This window comes from Mustelus asterias, chromosome 23 (assembly GCF_964213995.1).
Source record: "Mustelus asterias chromosome 23, sMusAst1.hap1.1, whole genome shotgun sequence".
Taxonomy (NCBI): domain Eukaryota; kingdom Metazoa; phylum Chordata; class Chondrichthyes; order Carcharhiniformes; family Triakidae; genus Mustelus; species Mustelus asterias.
This window is the reverse complement of record NC_135823.1, coordinates 3365267-3389323: the sequence shown is the minus strand read 5'-3', so window position 1 is coordinate 3389323 and position 24057 is coordinate 3365267. Positions and strand designations below refer to the sequence as shown.

General features: G+C 44.0%; 2 protein-coding genes across 2 annotated transcripts in view; one reads left to right on the top strand and one right to left on the bottom strand.

Moving 5' to 3' along the window:
* LOC144510907 (uncharacterized) overlaps positions 1-24057 on the top strand; it is a 347486-nt gene that overhangs the window by 295608 nt on the left and 27821 nt on the right. Inside the window, exon 16 of the mRNA XM_078240963.1 lies at positions 865-1426. Coding sequence (XP_078097089.1) covers positions 865-1426 — 562 coding nt within the window. The remainder of the gene's footprint in view (positions 1-864; positions 1427-24057) is intronic.
* On the bottom strand, positions 3978-9806 carry LOC144510471 (uncharacterized). Its single transcript, XM_078239918.1, has 2 exons — positions 5122-9806; positions 3978-5071 (listed from the first exon to the last, which is right to left on the bottom strand). The coding sequence occupies exon 1, from the start codon at positions 9397-9399 to the stop codon at positions 8473-8475; it is 927 nt and encodes a 308-aa protein (XP_078096044.1). The 5' UTR covers positions 9400-9806; the 3' UTR covers positions 3978-5071; positions 5122-8472.

Here is a 24057-nt window from a genome sequence, read left to right as displayed (position 1 = left end):
GGGGGTCATTGAATTTGTTCAAAAATGAGTTAGACAGATTTTTGATTGACAAAGGAGTCAAGGGTAATGGGGAACAGACAGGAAAATGGAGTGAAAACTCTGAAGCTTTGGAATTCTCTATTCCAAAGGACTATGGAGTTTCAGTCATCAAGACTTTTCAAGAGAGATATTGATAGATTTCTAGATTTTGAAGATATCAAGAGATATGGGCTTAGTGTGGGGAGAATGATTATGCTCGATGGGCCACATGGCCGACTGCAGCTCCTATTTGTTATCGTCATTTTGTCCTGAGTGGAAGAGTTCAGCATGGATCTGTCAATCAGCCTGAATCAGTACCTTCAGCAGAATTGGGAGGGTGAATATCCGATGCAGCAGAATGAGAATGGAGGGGGAGTGTGTGAGATGGAGATTTACAGCTTTTGGGGAATGAGAGGGGAAAGAATGTTCCACAGAAACTAGAATTGTCTGTTCTGAATTTCTATCCTGTACTGCTAGTGATGTATTTTGTAAATTGTTTTTACAGAATATCAGAAGAGGAAGAATCACAGGCAGAAATCTCAAACATCATGTCCAGATCCAACAGAGTCATTCGATTCCTTGGGACCTGAATCTCATCGGCCTTTGAATCTAGACGGAGAAGTGTTGCCTGGTCTGTTGGCTTCAAAAGAATTTAAACATCAGTGTGACTGGAAAAGCACCGAGACACAGACACACTTGAGTGAGAGTGTTCTAGTGTGCTGTCTGTGGAAAGAACTTTAACCAGTTACACAGCCTGAAAATACATTGCAGCATTCACAGTGGGGAGAGACTGTACCTGTGTTCTGTGTGTGGATGAGGCTTCAACTGATTGTCCAACCTGGAGAGATATAAGGAGTCCCAAAACATGGAAAAACCGTGGAAATGTGGGGACTGTGGGAAGGGATACAGAGCCCCATCTACACTGGAAGCTCATCGGCGCATTCACACTGGGGAGAGGCCATTCGCCTGCTCTGTGTGTGGGAAGGGATTCATTCTACTATCCCACCTGTTGAGACACCAGCGAGTTCACACTCGGGAAAGGCCATTCACCTGCTCTCACTGTGGGAAAGGATTCAGTGATTCATCCCACCTGCAGTCACACCAGCGAGGTCTTACTGGGGAGAGGCCATTCACCTGCGCTCAGTGTGGGAAGGGATTCACTCGGTTATACACCCTGCAGACACACCAGCGAATTCACACTGGGGAGAAGCCGTTCACCTGCTCTCAGTGTGGGAAGGGATTCAGTGATTCATCCACCTTGCAGAGACACCAGCGAATTCACACCGGGGAAAGACCATTCACCTGCTCTCAGTGTGGGAAGGGATTCAGTAATTCATCCCACCTACTGCGACACCAGCGAGTCCACACTGGGGAGAGGCCGTTCATCTGCTGTCAGTGTGGGAAGGGATTCACTCAGTTATCCCATCTGCAGACACACCAGCGATTTCTTTGCTCTCGATGTGGGAAGGGATTTTGTAATTTGTCACTCCTGCTGAGGCACAAGCAAGTTCACAATTGATTTCAGGGTATTCACAAAACAAAGTTAGTTTTAAGGAATTTATATTTATATGAGTTAAACATTAGAAACAAGGCATAGTTTTAGGTTGGTTTAATTGAATGTTTTTCTGCTTATAAGGGATCCATGATTAGATTTCAGGCTGAACAAACAATGTTATTCCATATGGAAGTTGGTTTGCAGTCCCTGATGAGATCTCGTTGTGCTTAGGAAGCTTTGGAATATTGCCTCCAGATAATTGCTTAGTGAAGAGAGACTGGAAGGGTGGGGCAGAGGATTCTTTGTTATGTTAGTTGTATCAAACAGCTCGTTGCGGGTTGTTGAAGCTGTACCATGGAGAATTACACATCTATCTCTCTGCTGCTGTGGGAAGCGAAAAGGAATCCATCTCTTTTAGCTTTGCTGTAAGAAAATCCCTACAATGGAGTAATGGTTCAGACAGCCTGTGCTAGAGATCTACAGAGAAACTAGCAAGGAATTAGTGGACAGTCCAGAGACCCAGGGAGCTGTAACAACAAGAAGATTTCAGAAACCTGAAACTCAATGAGCAGTGACTAAGGTAGAACAGATGTCTGTTCAGAGAACCAGACAAAGCTAAAAAGATGCTGTCAGACCTTCTAAGATTTTCCAACATTTTCTGTTTTTGTTTCAGATTTCAGTATTCACAGTATTTTGCTTTTATATTTTACAGCTAAGAAGAGATAAGTTGGTGAGAAGTACTAGAAAGAAAAATGTTTTCTAATAGTAATTCTAACATTTCAAATGTTTTATTACTCTCTGATCAAGAACTAGAACTAGAGGGCACAGCCTCAAAATAAAGGGGGGTCAGTTTAGGACAGGGTTGAGGAGGAACTTCTTCTCTCAGAGGGTGGTGAATCTCTGGAATTCTCTGCCCACTGAAGTGGTGGAGGCTACCTCATTGAATATATTTAAATCACGGATAGATGGATTCCTGATCGGTAAGGGAAATAGGGGTTATAGGGATCAGGCGGGTAAGTGGAACTGATCCACTTCAGATCAGCCATGATCTTATTGAATGGCGGGGCAGGCTCGAGGGGCTAGATGGCCTACTCCTGCTCCTATTTCTTATGTTCTTATGTTCTTATTAAGTTGTAAAGTAGTGACTGGTTTCTTAAAAGTGGTTTAACAGGCGTTGGAAAACACAAAGAGCTGATTCAAAATCCTGACATGGAGCCACTGCTAAAAGTGGGCAGAAGCTCTGTTCAACTGGGTCTTTTGGAAAACATGAATCTGATTTTGGATGTGAATCATTAAATTAATGTATTACGGCGAGAGAAGAATTTAGTGTATTTTGGGAGGGAAGTTTGGAAACTCACATGACAATCAACTGGGGGGGATTCTGAGGAGAAATCCACAGACACTAACTTTGTGTGTTAATGAAACCATTGTAGCTGCAAATGTACTTTGTCATCCGTGTTGATCTTAAAACCTGTGTGTAAATGTTTAGCTAAAGGAGGAGTAAAGGAGTATTGTATTGGAATCCATTTTTCATGTTTAATAAATGTTTTTCTTTCTTGTTGTTAAAACTAATTAGCAAATTTGTTAGTGACTCTGGTTACTTGATAAACGTGATGATCTTTTGAGCCAGGGTTCCGTCTGGGATCTTCCCATCCAGTTATAACGTCAACTGGCAGGATAACAAAGAACAAAGAACACAGGGGTTGGATTCTGCTGTTATTGTTTCTGCTCTCAATTACATTGAGGACCGCATTTTGTTCATTCTCACAGTTGGTCAATGGGGAGAGTCAAAGGGTTTCTTTCCACTGGACTGGCTGGTCTCATGACCTTGCCTCCAGTGGGCTGATGCTCTTTGAGTCCTGTTGTGAATACCTAGTTTCAAATTTCACAAGAATCACAGACTAAAAGTGCTTTCTTCCCTTGGCACGTGACTTTAACGAGGGAGTTGCCATGGATCTAAAGATGTGGGACAGAGACAGAAATCCTTTCATTCTACACTTGATAGACATGGTGACCTGATTTAGTCTTTCTCCAAAAATACATGACAAGGACAAAAGGGTGATTCTAGACCAAGTCACGCAGAAATGGACAGGGACTGGCCCTGGGTCATCAGCTAAGTTTCTGACTGATAATGGAGGGGAATTTGTTAATGACGAGTTTGGAGACATGTGAAAACATGAACGTTCTGTTCATGAAGGGACAACAATTAGTTCTATTTTAAGTCAGCACTTATCAGATTGTTTCACTAAAAGAACTAAGAAATTATTGAGGATTCTAGAAGAAGGGTGTCTGATAATGTAATGCTTTGTACTAAAAAAGGAAAATCATATCTTTTCATCTTTGATTTGCTTTGAAATATTTCCTGTACGTATTGTTACAATCCCGGTCGGAACCATTAACGTTTAAAGAGAAATTCAAACACCCAATGATTAACTGAAAGAATCACGTTACAAGCTTCCAAGTTTTTAAACAAACTTTACTGTTTATATAAAACAAAATAAAATTAAAAAACAGCATCAAACTTAACACTATAATTCATAAAGAGTTACGCTTTAAACTAGGCTTCTAGTTTGGGACTATACTCATTGAAATTCAGAAGAATGAGGGGGGATCTTATAGAAACAGAGAAGATTATGAAGGGAATAGATAAGATAGAAGCAGGGAGGTTGTTTCCACTGGTGGGCGAAACGAGAACTTGGGGGCAAAGCCTCAAAATAAGGGGGAGTAGATTTAGAACTGAGTTGAGGAAGAACTTCTTCACCCAAAGGGTTGTGAATCTGGAATTCCCCTGCCCAGTGAAGCAGTTGAGGCTACATCGTTGAATGTTTTTAAGGCAAAGATAGATAAGTTTTTGAACAGTAAAGGAATTAAGGGTTATGGTGAGCGGGCGGGTAAGTGGAGCTGAGTCCACAAAAAGATCAGTCATGGTCTTATTGAATGGCGGAGCAGGTTTGAGGGGCCAGGTGGCCTGCTCCTGCTCCTAGCTCTCATGTTCGTATTAAACTCTGTCCCACATTTTTAACTTTCCCCAAGAGTTCCCTGATACTTAACAATATCTTGAAGACTAATTCACTTCTGCTCCTGAGACCATCCCAAAGATATGTCAAAGTTCCCCAGAATTCACTCTAATTCTCCCGAAGATTCCATGCAATAAACAAAATAAACTTTACTGTATATATAAAACAAAAAATTAAAAACCAGTGCTACAAACTTAACACTATAGTTTATAACGAGTTATGCTGTCAACTCAGATCGGTATGTCAAAGCTCCCCAAAATTCACTTTAATTCGACTCCGTATTCTAGCTATTCTCCAAGCTCCAAGGTTTTATGGGGCTTTAATGGATCCTTCCATTAGCTTTCAGCTGAACAACCCTCCAACTTTCCTTTAAGATCTCAAAACTGTGGACTCCTCAGTCCAAGCCTGGGCTTCACTGCCTTCTTGCTGAGGGATTTAAACATTAGGAGCACCCTGGTCCCACATCTGGTTCCCAGCTCCTGGTCCCACAGATGGTTCACAGCTCCTGGTCCCACAGCTGGTTCACAGCTCCTGGTCCCAGCTGGTTCACAACTCCTGGTCCAACAGCTGGTTCACAGCTCCTGGTCCCACAGCTGGTTCACAGCTCCTGGTCCCACAGCTGGTTCACAACTCCTGGTCCCACAGCTGACAGCTTCCAGGCTAACCGTAGACTGCCTGCTTTCTGTGAGAAACATCCAGAATTCCAACCAAGGCTCTACCCTGAATCACTTATTCCCATGGTAACACACTAGTTGGGATGTCCAACAGATGTTTAAATTAATCAACTTTTAGCTTCAAAGCCAAACCTTTTGACCCGAGGTTGCATGAAGAATTCTGCTCTCTAACAAAGACAGGACAATAATTGTCAGAGCCAATGTCTCCGACTAAAAAAACCCAGCTGCCCTTCTCCAGTTCTTACCCTTCCAGCTTTGACTTCTTCAGTCAACATGGGCCACGCCTTTTGATTGCAAATTCCCTGAGTGTGTTTTCGTCAGATTCTCAATCCAGGTTTTCCATTTAAAGTTAAAGTTTATTTATTAGTCACAAGTAAGGCTTTCATTGCAAGCCTCATTGCGCTGCAAAGAAGTTATTGTGAAATTCCCCGAGTTACCACACTCCGGAGCCTGTTTGGGTCAATGTACCTAACCAGCACGTCTTTCAGAATGCGGGAAGAAACCGGAGCACCCGAAGGAAACCCACACAGACATGGGGAGAACATGCAAACTCCACACACAGTGACCCAAGCCGGGGAATCGAACCCCAATCTCTGGCGCTGTGAGGCAGCAGTGCTAACCACTGGGTCACCCATTTATCTCACATTTAAAAAAATACAATTCCCCAACCAGAAGTTATATTTCTAAAACATGAATTATGAAACTAGATATTCCCAACATCTTCCCCAGGAAGGAATGAAAGTGTATCACCCTCATAATATCTCATTTAGAATATTACAACCTACAATATGCTGTGTATCTTAACAACAGCCATGATCTTATCAAATGGGGTAGCAGGCTTGAGGGGCCAAAATGGCCCACTCCTGTTCCAAAGTCCAACATTTTCCTGTGTTTAACTATCTTATAACCTGCAATAATTACAGAATCAGAGAATACTAGAGTGCAGAAGAGGCCCTTTGGCCCATCAAGTCTACACCGATGCATGAAATGCCCTGACCTGCCCACCTAATCCCACTTGCCAGCACTTGGCCCATAGCCTTGAATGTTATGGCGTGCCAAGTGCTCATCCAGGATGTGAGGCAGCCCGCCTCCACCACCCTCCCAGGCAGTGCATTCCAGATGATCACCACAAAATAATCCCTCCCTTGTCCCCTTCACATTCACAAGTCTATCTTGCTAACAGCACACTCCTGAATTCCATGTCCAGGAATTACAGTCCATCGAAGATGGAAAATATTGCTGCTTGCTGTGTTTTCTGAAAGTTTTCCTCTGAAAATAATTATTGTCCAAAGCTTCTGCGAGAGGAAAGTCCTCACTGCTGTTCAGATGTGAATTTTCCAGTTCAGTTTTGAAAACTGTCTGTTCAGAGTTCACCTTTTGAACTTTATTTTCTTCCATGCTTGTAGTTTCTCCATTGTTTCAATCCAGAGAATGTCCCGGTCAATTCCACATTGAAACTGTCTTCTTCTTGCTCAGTTGTAGCTGCAGCTTCATTTTTCAGTTCATTTCCCAGACTCAAACATTTTAGATTCCCTTTTGGAGAGAGCAAGTTCTTTTTTGTGTCAACAGCTCATTCCTTCATTGGTTAAAAACTTCTTCAGACATTTTAAGAATATCATTCAAACACTTCTTATGTTCAAGCAGAAAATGTTCGGATATTCCTGTTTGGAACATTTGGGATCTTGGACTTAAAAAATACAGGGATTGAGAACAAAAGCAGGGAAATGATGCGGAACCTTTCTAAAGCTCTGGATGGGCCACAACTAGAGAATTCAGTCCAGTTCTGGGTCACCACATTTTAGGAAGGATATTAGGCTCCTTGAGAGGCTGTAGAGGAGATTTCCGAGAATAGAGACTAAGTCGGTTAGGATTATATTCACTGGAGTTTAGCAGAGTGAGAGATCTCATGGAAACTTAGAAAATTCTAGCAGGGTTCGACAGGGTAGATACGGAAAGAATGTTCCCAATGGCGGGGGAGTCCAGAGCTAAGGGTCATAGTTTGAGGATAAGGGGTGAACCTTTTAGAACTGAGGTGCGGAGAAATTTCTTCACCCAGAGAGTGGTGAATGTGTGGAATTCACTACCACAGAACATAATTGAGGCCAAAACATTGTGTGATTTCAAAAAGATATTACATACAGATTTTGGGACTAAAAGGATCAAGGGGTATGGGGGGAAGTCGGGATCAGGAGTTTGAATTTAATGATCAGCCATGATCATAATGAATGGTGCAGCAGGCTGAATGGCCTACTCCTGCTTCGAGTTTCTATGTTCCAGGGATGAGGGATTTTAACAGCAAGGTTAGGTTGGGGAAACTGGGGTTGTTCTCCTTGGAGCAAAGGAGGTTGAGGGGAGATTTGATAGAGGTGGACAAGATTCTGACAGGTTTAGATAAGGTGGACAAAGAAAAGCTGTTCCCATTAGCTGATGGGACAAGGATGAGGAGGACACAGATTTAAGGTTTTGGGAAAGGTGTGGAGGGGGGGGCGGGAATGCAAGGAAGAATAATTTTACACAGTGAGTGGTAATGACCTGTAACTCGCCACTTCTGAGGGTGGAGGGAGTGGAGACAATAAACAATTTCAAAAACACATTGGATTGTCATTTGGCGAAAGTAAACTTGCAGAGCTACAGGGATAGAATGGGGCAATGGAAATGAATAGTTTGCTCATGAGAGCCAACAGTAATAAATGGGCTGAATGGCCACCTCTCTGTCATAATGCCTGTCTGATCTATAGATAGAAATTTCAGCCGCTCCAGTCTCTCCAACTCACTGAAGTCCCTCATCCCTGGAGCCATTTTCGTAAATCTCCTCTGCACCCTCTCTAAGAACTTCACTTCTTTCCTAAAGTGTGGGGCCCATATATAGGGTTCCATTCTAGAGGGATAGAATTGAAAAGCAGGGAGGTTATGTTCAACTTGTTGAGAACAGGGTTAGACTACACTGGGAGAACTGTCAACATTTGTGATCTCCATTCAGTTCTAGGATTATTCGTGTGAATATTGTTGCACCTTCTCCACTGCCCATATTTCCTGAGTGGATTTAATGTGGAATTCATCATCACAGTAAATTGTCAAAATGAACAGCATAAATACATTTAACTGGGTCTCAAGGAGCGTCAACCCATTAGAAGCAAAGATGTGAGACCGGCCAGTCCAGCAGAAAGAAACCTTCTGACCCTCCAACTTCACCAACTGTCAGAAAGAACATGGTTCAGTCCTGAATGTGATTAACAGCAACAATAACAGTAGAATCCAACACCAGTAATCACTTGTGAACTCGCCGGTGTCTCCGCAGGTTGGATAACTGACTGAATCCCTTCCCACACTCACAACAAGTAAATGGTCGCTCCCCAGTGTGAGTTCGCTGGTGCATCCGTAGTTTGAATGATGTTATAAACTGCTTTTCACAATGAGAGCAGCTGAACGGTCTCTCCTCAGTGTGAATGCGCTGGTGGATCATCAGGTCCTGAGAGCTTTTGAAGCTACTCCCACAGTTAGTGCATTTAAAAGGTCTCTCATTTGCGTGAGTGACATGGTGTCGCAGCATATGGGATAACTGAGTGAAACCCTTCCCACACATAGAACAGATGAAAGGCCTCTCACCCGAGTGAACTCGTTGGTGGATCTGCAGGTTGCATAACTGAGTGAATCCCTTCCCACACTCTGGACAACTGAATGGCCTCTCCCCAGTGTGACTCCGCTGGTGTCTCAGTAGTTGTGATGATGTTCTAAATCTTATTGCACAATGAGAACAGCTGAACAGTCTCTGTTCAGTGTGAATGCATTGGTGGATCTTCTGATCTTGAGAGTTTTTGAAGCTGCTTCCAGAGTCAGACAATGTGGAAGATTTGTCACTCAAATGAGTGACACGGTGCCGCATCAAGTTCGATAACTGAGTGAATCCTTTCCCGCAATCCTTGCAGGTGAATGGTTTCTCACCAGAGTGAACTAGCTGGTGTCTCAGAAGGTTGGAGGAACGAGTGAATCCTTTCCCACATTCAGAGCAGGAGAATGGTCTCTCTCCAGTGTGAACTTGCTGGTGGGTCAATAGGTGGGCTGATTGAGTGAATGCCTTCCCACACTCAGAGCAGGCAAACGACCTCTCTCCCGTGTGAATGCGTCGATGAATCTCAAGCGCAGTTGGAGATTTGAATCTTTTTCCACAGTCCGCACATTTCCACGGTTTTTTCATGGTGTGAGAGTCCTTCCTTGTGTCTCTGCTGGTTGGACAATCAGTTCAGTCTCACACAGAACACAGGTACAGTCTCTCCCTGCTGTGAATGTTACGATATATTTTCAGGCTGTGCAACTGGTTAAGGCTCTTTCCATACTCTGCACTGGAACACTCTCACTCAGGTGTCACAATGTCTTTAAGAGAGAGAGAGAAAGAAACCACTGCAACCTTTCCAGAGCCTGCACTCTCCCTGGATCCACTTCCTTTTCCTTCAGTTGCTGCCAGTCCCCAATCTCCCCCAGAATGAGAAAAGAAATGGAAAGGGGGAGACATTGATTTCCTCACAGATATTACAGAGGAGGACGTTTTAGTCTAAATCTCAAGCTCATTGGCCGACTTCCGCGTTGTGACGTCACAATGGAGCGCCGCGAAATCAGCGGATAAGAATCACTCTGCACTGTGATGACGTCTCCAGGTTCCAGTGCGCAGGCCCGGCGCGCGGACACGTGAGCCCGCTCTCACCCGTTTTTCCCCCTCCCCCTGCACCGCCTCGAGCCAAGGTTTTCAAGACGGCGCCGGCCAGAGCGAGAAGCCGCCTGGTGACTTACCCCTCCCCCACAGCCCGGGACTGCGCATGTCCAAGAGAGAGGGCCCGCTGTGCGCATGTGCGGGGGAGCGTCCACCCCCCTCTGACCTGCATGCTGAGCTGGTGACCAGTGGGAAGAGTTGGAGGACCGGAAGGACTCTGGTCCTCCAGCCAATCACCCCATTGTCTGAATGCGGTAATTGGCCAATGAGCTTCAGACTAAAACTGCATCTTTTGCGCAACATCTGTGAGGACATTCAAAGGTGTCTATAAGTATATGAAGGGAAGGAGGTGACCAGGGAAAGAACTGGGTCCATTAGGGAGCAATGTAGCAATTTGTGTGTGGAGCTGGGAGACATTGGTGAGGTTTTAAATGAATACTTTGCGTCTGTATTCACTGTGGGGGAGGATGACGTAGGTATAGAAGCTAGGGAGAGGCATTGTGATTCACTTCAACAACTTAACATTGAGAGCGAGGAGGTATTAACGGTTTTAACGGTTCTAAAATTGTATAAATCCCCAGCTCCCGATGGGATGTATCCCAGCAAGGGAGGAGATTGCAGCAACTCTGACAATAATTTTCAAATCTTCTCTGGCCACAGGAGCCAGAAGACTGGAGGACAGCTGATGTGGTGTCATTAGTCAAGATGAGACATAGGGAAAAAACAGCAAATTACAGGCCACTGAGTCTAACTTCAGCAGTAGGGAAACTATTGGAAACAATTCTGAAGGACAGAATTAATCTCCACTTGGGGAGGTAAGGATTAATCAAGGATAGTCAGCATAGTTTTGGCAAAGGGAGATCATGTCTTACAAATTTGATTGAATTTTTGGGGAGCTGACGAGGTGTGTGGGTGAGGGTAGTGCATTTGATGTAGCCGACATGGACTTCAGTAAGGCTTTTGACAAGGTCCCACATGGGAGGCTGATGAAGAAGGTAAGAGCGCATGGGATCCAGGGCAATTTGCCAATGGATCCAAAATTTGCTTTATGGCAGGAAGCAGAGGGTGACGGTCGAAGGTTATTTTTGTTACTGGATGCCTGTGTCCAGTGGTGTTCCATAGGGATTGGTGCTGGGTCCCTTGTTGTTTGTAGTGTACCTTAATGATCTGGACATGAATGTAGGAGGTATGATGAGTAAGTTTACAGATGACAGAAAAATTGGTGATGTGGTAAATACTGATGAGCAAAGCCTTAGATTACAGGACAATATCGATGGGACGTCACAGTGGCACTGCTGCCTCACAGTGCTAGAGACCCGAGTTCGATTCCCAGCTTGTGTCATTGTCTGTGCGGACCCTGCACTTTCACCCCCTGTCTACGTGAGTTTCCTCCTGGTGCTCCGGTTTCCTCCCACAGTCTAAAAGACGTGCTCGTTAGGTGCATTAGCTGTGCTAAATTCTTCCTCGGTGTACCCCCATGTGGCGACTAAAGGATTTTCACGGTAACTTCATTGCAGTGTTAATGTAAGCCTACTTGTGACACTAATAAATAAACATTAAAACTTTAGATGGGCGGAACAGTGGCAAATGGAATTCAGTCCTGAAAATTTTGAGGTAATGCATTTTGGGAGGATTAACAAGGCAAGGGAATGCAGAATTAAATGGTCAGATCCTAGTAAGTACAGAGGATCAGAGGGACCTTGGTGTGCATGTCCATAGATCTCTGAAGACAGCAGGACAGGTACATAAGGTGGTTTAGAAGGCACATGGGATACTTGCCTTTATTAACCGAAGCATTGAATATAAGAACAGAGAAGTTATGATGGAGCTGTATAAAACGCTGGTTCAGCCACAGCTGGAGTACTATGTGCAGTTCTAGTCACCACATGATAGGAAGGATGTAATTGCACTGGAGAAGGTATAGAGGAAATTCCCCAGGATGTTGCCTGGGCTGGAGAGTTTCAGCTATCAAGAGAGACTGGATAGTTTCTATCCAGAGACTGCATTGTTTTTCTTGGAGGAGATAAGAGTGAGGGGGAATCTGACTGAGGTGTATAAAATTCTGAGGGGCACAGGTAGGGGACATGAGTAGAGGGGTCAGTAACCAGGGGCATAGATTTAAGTGCAGGAGGTTTATGGGAGATGTGAGAAAAAACCTTTTCACCTGGAGGGTGGTGGGAATCTGGAACTCTCTGCCTGAAAGGGTGGTAGAGGTGGGAACCCTCACAACATTTCGCAAGTATTTAGATGAGCTCTTGAAGTGTGTGGAAAATGGGATGAGAATAGAAAGTTGCTTGATGGCCAGCACAAACACGATGGGCTGAAGGGCCTCTTTCCATGCTGTAAAGCTCTATGACCACCCCCATAGGCAGCAAGTTCAAGATCATCAATCACAAACCCCTGTATCTTCACAAACTGAAACAATCCATTTAAAACATTTTTGTTGAGGAATATAGCCATATTTCTGTTAGGCTGGCATCCTGCATGGAGATTTTCAGCTCCATGTGCCCAGGACATGAAGCAGTGAGCATGGATCCGTCAATCAGCCTCAATCAGCACCTTCAGGAGAATTGGGAGGGTGAATATTAGATACAGCAGAGAGGGAATGGAGGGAGAGTGTGTGGGATGGAGATTTACAGCTTTTGGGAATGAGAGGAAAGAATGTTCCATAGAAACTAGATTTGTCTGTTCTGAATTTCTATCCTGTACTGACACTGATGAATTTTTCAAACTCGTTTACAGGATATCAGAAGGTGAGAATTTATAGACAGAAATCTCAAAACAGACGTCACATCAACATCTGACAGCTTCACTCAATTCAATTGACCTGAATATATCGACCTTTGAATCTAGAAGGAGAAATGTTTCTCTGTTCTGTCAGCTTCGGAAGATTTTGAACATCAGTGTGACTGGAAAAGCACCAAGACACACACACACCCAAGTGAGAGTGTTCCAGTGCACTGAGTGTGGAAAGAGCTTTAACCAGTTACACAGCCTGAAAATACATTGCAGCATTCACAGTGGGAAGAGACTGTACCTGTGTTCAGTGTGTGGACGAGGTTTCAACTGATCAACAAAGCTGGAAAGTCACAAGGACACCCGTACCATGCAGAAACCGTGGAAATGTGGGGACTGTGGGAAGGGATTCAGAGTCCCATCTGAGCTGGAAATACATCGACGCAGTCACACTGGGGAGAGGCCATTCACCTGCTATTTATGTGGGAAGGGATTCACTCAGTTAGCTAATCTGCATAGACACCAGCGAGTTCACTCTTGGGAGAGACCATTCACCTGCTGTATGTGTGGGAAGGGATTCACTCAGTTATCCAGCCTGAGTAACAATTTCACTCACACCCAGGAGAGACCCTTTAAATGCTCTGATTGTGAGAGCGGCTTGAAGATCTCTGGAGAACTGGTGTCCCACCAGCGGATTCACACTGAGGAGAGACCGTTCAGCTGCTCTCACTGCACAAAGAGATTTACAAGGTCATCCCACCTGCAGATACACCAGCGAGTTCACACCGGGGAAAGGCCGTTTACCTGCTCTGTGTGTGGGATGGGATTCAGTGTTTCATGTAACCTGCTGAGACACAAAGGCACTCACAGCAATGAGAGACCCTTTAAATGCTCTGACTGTGGGAGCAGCTTCAAACGTGCTTCGGACCTGAGGGTCCACCAGCGTATTCACACCGGGGAGAGACCGTTCAGCTGCTCTCACTGCACAAAGAGGTTTATTACATCATCCATTCTGCAGAGACACCAGCGAGTTCACAGCAGAGAGAAGCCATTCACCTGCTCTGTATGTGGGAAGGGATTCAATCGGTTCTCCGTACTGCAGAGGCATAAGTTCATTCACACCCAGGAGAGACCCTTTAAATGCTCTGAGTGTGAGAGCGGCTTCAAAAGCTCAGAGGAACTGATGGACCACCAGCGCATTCACACTGAGGAGAGACCGTTCAGTTGCTCTCACTGCACAAAGAGGTTTAGAACATCTTCGCATTGGCGGGTACACCAGCGAGTTCACACTGGGGACGGACCATTCACCTGTTCTGAATGTGGGAAGGGATTCAGTGATTCATCCTCCCTGCTGAGTCACCAGCGAGTTCACACCATGGAGAAACAGTTCACCTGCTCTGTGTGTGGGAAAGGATTCACTTGGTTATCCAACCTGCAGAGACACCAGCGAGTTCACAAGTGATTCTAGGAGTTGGATTCTGCTTTTATTGCTTCTGCTCTCAATTACATCCAGGACTGCATTTTGTTCATTCTGACAGTTGGTCACTGGGAAGGGTCGGAGGGTTTCTTTCTGCTGGACTGGCCGGTCTCACAACTTTGCCTCCTGTGGGCTGATGCTCTTTGAACCTGGGAGAGCGCATTTCCACTAAAATGATCCACAAAAGCTGATGAAGGATATTTATTTTATCCTGGATAGTAAATAGTGTTTTTCCTACCACTACAGGTAGATTTAAAATAAATACAGAAAGAACTGGAAAAACACAGCAAGTCTGGCAGCAGCTGTGGAGAGAGAAACCGAGTTAATGTTTCACCTCTTATGTAACTCCAATTCAGAACTAAAGAGAGGGAGAAATGTGATGGGTTTGATGCTGGTGAGACAGGTGGGAGGGTCAGGTAGAACAAAAGGGAAAGTCAGGGATTGGTTAAAGGGTGGGTGAGATTAAATGACAAAAATGTCCTGGAACAAAAGGCAAAGGGAGAGGTAATGGTTGCAGTAAAGAAACAAAGCATTGGACCAGAGTTAGTGTTAATGGCAGAATAAAGGATAGCTCTGTCTGGAAGCCAAAAAACATGAAAACAAGTTGCAGACTGGCACTCGGCAAAAGAACAAATCAAAATGGAGGAGAGAGTTCAGGCTGTGAAGTTGTTGAACTCAATGTTGAGTCCAGAAGGGTATAGAGTGCCTCATGGGAAGATGAGGGGCTGTTCGTTCAGCTTGTGTTGGGCATCTCGGGAACATTGCAGCAGGCCGAGGGCAGAAATGTGAGCAAAGTTCATAAGATATAGGAGCAGAATTAGGCCATTCAGCCCATCGAGTCCGCTCCACCATTCAGTGATGGCTGATATACTCCTCATTTCCATTTTCCTGCCTCCTCCCCATTACCCATTTAAAAATCTGTCTAACTCCTCCTTAAATTTACACACTGTCCCAGCATCCACCGCATTTTGGGGAGTGAATTCCACACTCACAGCCCTTTGAGACAAGTAGTTTCTTCTCAACTCTGTTTTAAATTTGCTACCCCTTATCCTCAGACTATGATCTCTCATCCTAGAATGCCCCACAAGAGGAAGCATACGCTTCACGTCTACTTTATCCACACCTTTTATCATCTTGTATACCTCAATTTGATCTTCTCTCATTCTTCTAAATTCCAGAACGTATAGGCCGAAACTGATCAATTGCACTTCAAACGACAGACCCCTCATCTCTGGAATCAATCTAGTGAACCTCCTCTGAACTGCCTCCAATGCCACTACATCTTTCCTCAAATAAGGGGACCAAAACTGTGCACAATACTCCAGGTGCGGTCTCACCAATGTCTTGTCTGGTTGCAATAATATTTTATTACCTTGATATTCTATTCCTTTAGCTACAAATGCCAGCGTTCCATTCGCTTTCTTTGTTATCTGCTGTACCTGCATGCTAGTTTTCTGTGACTCATGAACGAGGACACTCCGATCCCTCTGCACCGGAGCACCCCGACCTCTCCCCATTTAGATAATAAGTCGCCTTCCCGTTTTTCTGACCAAAATGCATGACGCACACTTATCCAATAAACTCTTATCTGCCACATTTCGGCTTGCTCTCCTAACCTATCTGTCTGCATTTTTAAGGTTCTTATTTCCTCATTGCAACTTACTGTCCCACCTATTTTTGTGTCATTTGCAAATTTGGCTGCAGAGCCTTCTGTCCCTGTATCCAAGTTGTTAATATAGATTGTAAATATCTGGGGCCCAAGGACTGAACACTGTGGCACCCCACTAGTTACTCCCTGCCATCCAGAAAAAAAAACATTTATCCCAACTCTCTGTTTTCCGTCCATCAGCCAGTCACCTATCCAAACTAATAAATTACCCCTAATCCCATGTGATCTAACCTTGTGAATTTACCTTTTGTGCGGCACCTTATCAAATGCCTTCCGGAAGTCCAGATATACTACATCTACAGGATTCCTATTGTTCACTTTACTTGTTCCATCTTGGAAGAACTCTAGCAAATTAGTCAAACATGATTTGCCCTTCATAAAACCATGCTGACTCTGATGGATAGCATTTTGACTTTCCAAATGTCCTGATATTGCTTCCTTGATAATTGATTCTAACACTTTCCCAACAACAGATGTTAAACTAACTGGTCTGTAATTTCCCACATTTTACCTCCCTCCTTTTTAGAGTAAGAACGCTTGAAGTGGGGAGTTCTATTTTGGTTGCCAGATTACTTTAGAAAGTTCTAAAAAGCAACTTTGATAAGTAAACTCTTGCAAAGGTAAATGAAACTCCCATCTAGTGCTAAATCCTTTTTTGTGAGACATTAATTGTACCATAACCCTATCTTCTGCAATTGGTCAATTTGGATTTTCTTTTTCAGCTAATTTCATCCAATCTTTTTTTCCTCCCAGTTCTTTCCATCTGTTTTTCTCTTCTTCTGAGACCTGTTATTGAATCTGCTTTATGTTTAATTCAGTGTCATCTTTAGTTTGTATAGCAACTATATCAGCTAATTGGGTTTCCTCTAACTTTTGTTCTAATAATCTTTTAGCTGCTAATTCTGCTATAATTCCCTCTTGGTCTTTTCTAGTGATTAGTTTGTGTGCTTGAACTTTGATCACAGCTGCTTCCTTGGGTGCGTGTGCTGCATTTCCATCAGTGCCCCTGGATCTGCGTCCACCTGGGGGGAAGAGGGTGTCCCGCCTCGCCTCTGCTGCATCCAGCAGCTTCCCGAGGTCGCCCTCAGTAAATCGGGGGGCTGGTCGTGCGCACATTTTGTGCAGGAATGCCTGCCTGCCTGTCCACTCTTGAGTTTTTAATGGAGCTGCCCCTCGTTAGGGCAGATCAGCTGCAGGCAGTTTGGCAGAACATTCCAGCAAGTTCCATGCAGTTTGCTTGTTATCATTGAGGGAAAGGCAAGTGAGCACTTGCAGGTGTGCTGATGGGGGTGGAGGGGCAGGGGGTGGTGGTGGATCAGTGCCTCAACGAATGGGGACAGGGGAGAGAGAGGGAGGTGTCACACAGCCATTGGAGTCCGGAGGAGATGGGGGTCTTGTGTGGGAGAGTCCGGGGTGGGGTGAGGGGGATCACTCTGCATGATATCTGTAGGGTGGAGGGGAGAGGGTGGATCTCTCTGCCTGAGATCGGTGGGAGGGGGAAGGGGTGTCCGCTGCCACTCTGCCTGATATCGGTGGTGGGGAGGGGGGTCCCGCTGCCACTCTGCCTGAGATCAGTAGGGAGGGTAAGGTGGGGTCCAGTGCCATTCTGCCTGAGATCAGTGTAGGGGAGGGGGAGGGGCCCACGATCAGTCTGGGTGGTGGGCGGTGGGGGGATAAGGGGGTCATTAATGTTGTGATGGTCGGGAAATGTCTGTGGGGACCAGGGGGAGGCATTATCCAGCCTGGGAGGGATGTGGAGCGTTATTCTATCATTTTTATGTCTGCGCATGTCCATTTGGAGGCGCCGATCGAAGCTGCAGGATTTCAGGTGCGTTAAGCCCCACCCACAGGCTTCTGCAGCACAATTCAGAATCGCTGATATTTTTTCAGACAGAGTGCGTATGGGGGCGCCTGAGAACAGGTCTAAAAGTCGGATCTGAAACACTCCTAATTTCAAATCCGCCCAGCACTTAGAATCGAAATGGTAAAATAGGGCCCACAGATTCATGTTTGGTCCCCAGTACTATGAGTCCCCCAGCTGGGTTATCTCTCTCATCCTTACTGATTTCCACATGCTTATCCTCTGGTAAGAGATTAGCCTTGATGTGGAGATGCCAGCGTTGGACTGGGGTAAGTCGTCTCACAACACCAGGTTAAAGTCCAACAGGTTTATTTGGTAGCAAAAGCCACTCGCTTTTGGAGCGCTGCTCCTTTGTCAGGTAAGTGGGAGTTCTGTTCACAAACAGGGCATATAAAGACACAAACTCAATTTACAAAATAATGGTTGGAATGTGAGTCTTTACAGGTAATCAAGTCTGAAAGGTACAGACAATGTGAGTGGAGAGAGCATTAAGCACAGGTTAAAGAGATGTGTATTGTCTCCAGCCAGGACAGTTAGTGAGATTTTGCAAGCCCAGGCAAGTCATGGGGGTTACAGATAGTGTGACATGAACCCAAGATCCTGGTTGAGGCCGTCCTCATGTGTGCGGAACTTGGCTATCAGTCTCTGCTCAGCGACTCTACGTTGTGTGCAAATAAACCTGTTGGACTTTAACCTAGTGCTGTGAGACTTCTTATTAGCCTCCCATTTTGATCTCCTTCCACCTGAGATTCCTTTCAGTCTTCCCACTTCTAAATACTGTACAATGCTCTGTGGACTATGAAGAATTATTTTTCCCATAAGTGTTTATGGTTCAGAGACATTTATGGCCCAAGAGGCACAAGCTAATGCATCTATGCATTCATCTAGTAACTGAATCTAATTGTGCTGAATAATAGCCTACTGGTCTTAATTTGTCTCTATCTTTCTGGGTGACTACAGCTGTTTGTATTCCATCATTTTCTTGACGGAATATGTGAAATGGTTTATTAAGGTCTGGTAAACCCAGTGCTGGAATCCTGACTGAGGCTGACTTTAAATCTGCAAATGCTTTCTTCTCTTTTTCTCCCCATTCAACTTTTTCTTGACTATGTTTTCCTCCTTTTATGGAAACCTATAAAGGATTTACTAACAGAACATAGAACATAGAACATAGAACATAGAACAGTACAGCACAGAACAGGCCCTTCGGCCCACGATGTTGTGCCGACCTTCATCTGAAACCAAGATCAAGCTATCCCACTCCCTACCATCCTGGTGTGCTCCATGTGCCTATCCAATAACCGCTTAAATGTTCCTAAAGTGTCTGACTCCACTATCACTGCAGGCAGTCCATTCCACACCCCAACCACTCTCTGCGTGAAGAACCTACCTCTGATATCCTTCCTATATCTCCCACCATGAACCCTATAGTTATGCCCCCTTGTAATAGCTCCATCCACCCGAGGAAATAGTCTTTGAACGTTCACTCGATCTATCCCCTTCATCATTTTATAAACCTCTATTAAGTCTCCCCTCAATCTCCTCCGCTCCAGAGAGAACAGCCCCAGCTCCCTCAACCTTTCCTCATAAGACCGACACTCCAAACCAGGCAGCATCCTGGTAAATCTCCTCTGCACTCTCTCCAGCGCTTCCACATCCTTCTTATAGTGAGGTGACCAGAACTGCACGCAATATTCCAAATGCGGTCTCACCAAGGTCCTGTACAGTTGCAGCATAACCCCATGGCTCTTAAACTCCAACCCCCTGTTAATAAAAGCTAACACACTGTATATGCCTTCTTCACAGCTCTATCCACTTGAGTGGCAACCTTTAGAGATCTGTGGATATGGACCCCAAGATCTCTCTGTTCCTCCACAGTCTTCAGAACCCTACCTTTGACCCTGTAATCCACATTTAAATTTGTCCTACCAAAATGAATCACCTCACATTTATCAGGGTTAAACTCCATTTGCCATTTTTCAGCCCAGCTTTGCATCCTATCTATGTCTCTTTGCAGCCTACAACACCCCTCCACCTCATCCACTACTCCACCAATCTTGGTGTCATCAGCAAATTTACTGATCCACCCTTCAGCCCCCTCCTCTAAATCATTAATAAAAATCACAAAGAGCAGAGGACCAAGCACCGATCCCTGCGGCACTCCGCTAGCAACCTGCCTCCAGTCCGAAAATTTTCCATCCACCACCACCCTGTGTCTTCGATCAGATAGCCAGTTACCTATCCAATCGGCCAACTTTCCCTCTATCCCACACCTCCTTACTTTCATCCTAAGCCGACATAATCTTCCACAAAGTTCCCGTAGTAATTAAACAACCCCAATACTTGTCTTGCTCCCTTTACAGTGACTGGCTGTGGCATAGATAACATTGCCTTTTTTCGATCTTTTGGAATTTCCATTTTTTCCTGTGAGATGATGTGTCCCAAATATATCACTTTCTCCTGTCCCAACTGGGCTTTACTTGGGTTAAGTTTGAGACCGGTATTTTGCATTGTTTTAAATACTGTGTGCAAGGCAAAGTAATGTGTTGTGTGGGTGTTTGAGGCAATCAGAACATCATCTACGTATTGTAAGATGGTTGTACCTACACATTTGATAGGTTCAATTATTTGTGACATGTGTTTATGAAATATGGCTGGACTATTGTGAAATCCCTGTGGCATTTGATTTATTATTGTCACATGTATTAGCATACAGTAAAAATCATTGTTTCTTGCGTGCTATACAGACAAAACATACCATTCATAGAGAAGGAAACAAGAGAGTGCAGAACGTAGTGTCACAGTCATATCTAGAGTGTAGAGAAAGATCAACTTAATGCAAGGGAAGTCCATTCAAAAGTCTGACAGCAGCAGGTAAGAAGTTGTTCTTCAGTCGGTTGATACGTGACCTCAGACTTTTGTATCTTTTTCCTGAGGAAGAAGGTGGAAGAGAGAATGTCCGGGGTGCGTGGGGTCCTTAATTATGCTGGCCGCTTTGCCGAGGCAGCGGGAAATGTAGACAGAGTCAATGGATAGGAGGCTGGTTTGTGTGATGGATTAGGCTACGTTCACGACCTTTTGTAGTTCCTTGCGGTCTTGGGCAGAGCAGGAGCCATATCAAGCAGTGATACAACCAGAAAGAATGCTTTCTATGGTACATCTGTAAAAGTTGGTGAGAGTCGGAGCTGACATGCCAAATTTCCTTAGTCTTCTGAGAAAGTAGAGGCGTTGGTGGGCTTTCTTAACTATAGTGTCGGCATGGGGGGACCAGGACAGGTTGTTGGTGATCTGGACCCCTACAAACTTGAAGCTCTTGACCCTTTCTACTTCATCGCCATTGATGTAGACAGGGGCATGTTCTCCTTTATGCTTTCTGAAGTTGATGACAATCTCCTTCGTTTTGTTGACATTGAGTGAGAGATTATTGTTGTCGCACCAGTTCACCAGAGTCCATGTGTATTGCTGATATCCTATTGTGAAGGCAAATTTGTACTGATGTTCAAAGATGTGTCCAAAGATGTGCGGGTTAGGTTGATCGGCCATGCTAAAATTGCCCCTTAGTGTCCTGAGATGCATAGGTTAGAGGGATTAGCGGGTAAATGTGTAGGGATATGGGGGTAGGGCCTGGGTGGGATTGTGGTCAGTGCAGACTCGATGGGCCAGATGGCCTCTTTCTGCACTGTAGGGTTTCTATGATTCTATGATTCTCTTGCTACTGGTATGGACCAGAATCCATTGGCCACATCTAATACAGTGAAGATTTCTTGGTCTGCTTCAATTGTGTTTAGGATGCTAGCTGGGTTTGCAACCATTGGGTGTGCCCGTGTTGCATATCTAGTGTGTAATCCACAGTTAACCTATAACTTCCGTCTGTTTTTTAATCGGCCATATAAGTGAATTAGTAGGAGACACTGTCTTTGTCACTACTCCTTGTTTTTCTAACTGCGCGATAATGCATCTAACATCTTGAACTTCTCCCTGAATCTTTTCTGGTGGGACATTTGAACTTCCACAGTATTGTTTATTTCTAGCCCAAATTCGAGGCTATTGTGCAGCCAATCTTTTCACAGATTGATCACTTTTCCCAATCTGTTTGAAATGCTGCTATTCCAGAAATGCTACAATCTTTCCTTTTTCTCTATTTATTCTGTTTGAATATGTGGTGCTATTTGATGTTTCCTGTTCTGACATCAATTATCGCCCCTAACTAGACAATAACTCTATCCCCAGAATGCTTCCTTCTTTATTTTGACACATTCAGATTTGAAAATGTTTTTTAATTGTTGATATACTGAGCAGTGCGACTTTAACTTCCCCAGTAACTCCATGTTATTCTGTTGTTTGATCAATGGTTGGTAAATTCAAATCTGTTAGTGATATAGTTGTCCTCGTATCAATTAACTTGATACAATTCTGTCCTTCTAGCATCTCCATATACATCGGGAAATCCATATCACCATCAGACTCTAGGGGCGCCAATTGTCATTTTGCAGTTAACAATTTATTAAGTTTCTCTGCTGTGAAACTGACTTCTATAGCATAATACAATCTTTGAAACAGAAATCAAACCTTTCAATTTGATTCCAGGTAGTAACTTATTTTGATTATTCATTCTTCATCTTAAATAACATTGTTACATTAAAGTAGCTCGCTTGAACACATTCTTCCTATGTTAGTGATATGAGCTTTCTAATGTCAATTAATCACCCTGTTTACTTTCTTCAGTGTTTATTTATTCTGCTGAATTAATTCTCTTTTGAGCCCACCTTATATCTGTTGCAATTTTCCTATATTTAAAATTTATATCTAAATTTACTCTGTGTTCTGCGTGACTCATCTCATTCTCCTGATTAGTTTGCTGATTTTAAACTTCCACTCCTCACAATCTAATCAGAATGCTGTGAGGTCACTGCCATTGTTGAATAGCCCTAATTTAGTCGGTGCTGTTATCACAAAATATCCAATGGGGACAAATGTAAACTTCACACTTCTCACTAAACATTCTCCCCCCTTCCTATGATATTTTGATTTGAGTTAACAATTCATATTAATTGCTGCAAATTTTTAAAACACAAAGATTCTTCCTTTTTAGGACTGAATGGGTTAACTTTCCGTCTGTATCAGACTTGGCTTGTTTACAGCAATCTTTTGGCAATGTGCCCCTTTTTAACACAGAAAGCATTCTTTGATCTTGGAGCTGTTTTATTTTAAGCCCTTTTTTTGGTGTCTATAAGCTTTGAGTTTTTATTAATTTCCTGAATTTCTTTTTTTTGTTTTCCTGATCTTGTTTATCTTGTTCCAATTTTTTGAGTTCTTCTCTCTCTCTAATTTCTTTTTGCTTCTCTCTAATTTCTTTCTCTTTTGCTTCTCTCGCTAAACAATTTTTTGTAGTGGCAGCTAAAATAACACTTGCCATTTATGTTTTGTCTGTTTACTCCACCAATTCCTCTGCATCTCGCCTGAGGCTCCAGGGTCATCCCTCTTGCAATAATTTTCTTGATTAATTTGTTTTTTCATCAACAACGGATTGAATTATGGACCCTGCAATTCCTCAATCCTGATTATTTCCTTCTGCCACTTTATTTCTTTCTCTATTCTGAATCTCCTAGTCTAAATCTATGAGATTGCTAGGCTAATTTTTGAATTTATCGAAAATATAGCTCCGCCATTCTTTAGATTGTTTTTAAGGTAAAGTAAACCACCATATTCTCCTCTTATCTATAAGACCATGAGAAATAGGAGCAGAATTAGGCCACTCAGCCCATCAAGTCTGCTCTGCCATTCAATCATAGCTGATATTTTTCACATCCCCATTCTTCTGCCTTTCCTCCATAACCCCCGATCCCCTTATTAACCAAGAACATATCTATCTCTATCTTAAAGACACTCAATGACCTGGCCTCTACAGCCTTCTGTGGCAAAGAGTTCCACAGATTCACCAGTCACTGGCTGAAGAAATTCCTCCTCATCTCTGTTTTAAAGGATCGTCCCTTTAGCCTGAGGTTGTGCCCTCTGGTTCTAGTTTTTCCTACTCATCAGAACATTCTCTCCACGTCCACTCTATCCAGGCCTCACAGTATCCTGTAAGTTTCAATAAGATCCCCTCTCATCCTTCTAAACTCCAATGAGTACAGACCCAGAGTCCTCAACCGTTCCTCATATGACAAGCTCTTCATTCCAGGGATCATTCTTGTGAACCTCCTCTGGACCCTTTCCAAGGCCAGCACATCCTTCCTTCGATATGAGGCCCAAAACTGTTCACAATACTCCAAATGGGGTCTGACCAGAGCCTTAATACAGCTTCAGAAGTACAAGTCTGCTCTTGTATTCTAGCCCTCTCAACATGAATGCTAACATTGCATTTGCCTTCCTAACTGCCGACTGAACCTGCACATTAAGCTTAAG

Coding starts and splice junctions, on each gene's coding strand:
- LOC144510471 (XM_078239918.1), bottom strand. CDS start 9,399: ATGAAAAAACCGTGGAAATGTGCGGACTGTGGAAAAAGATTCAAATCT.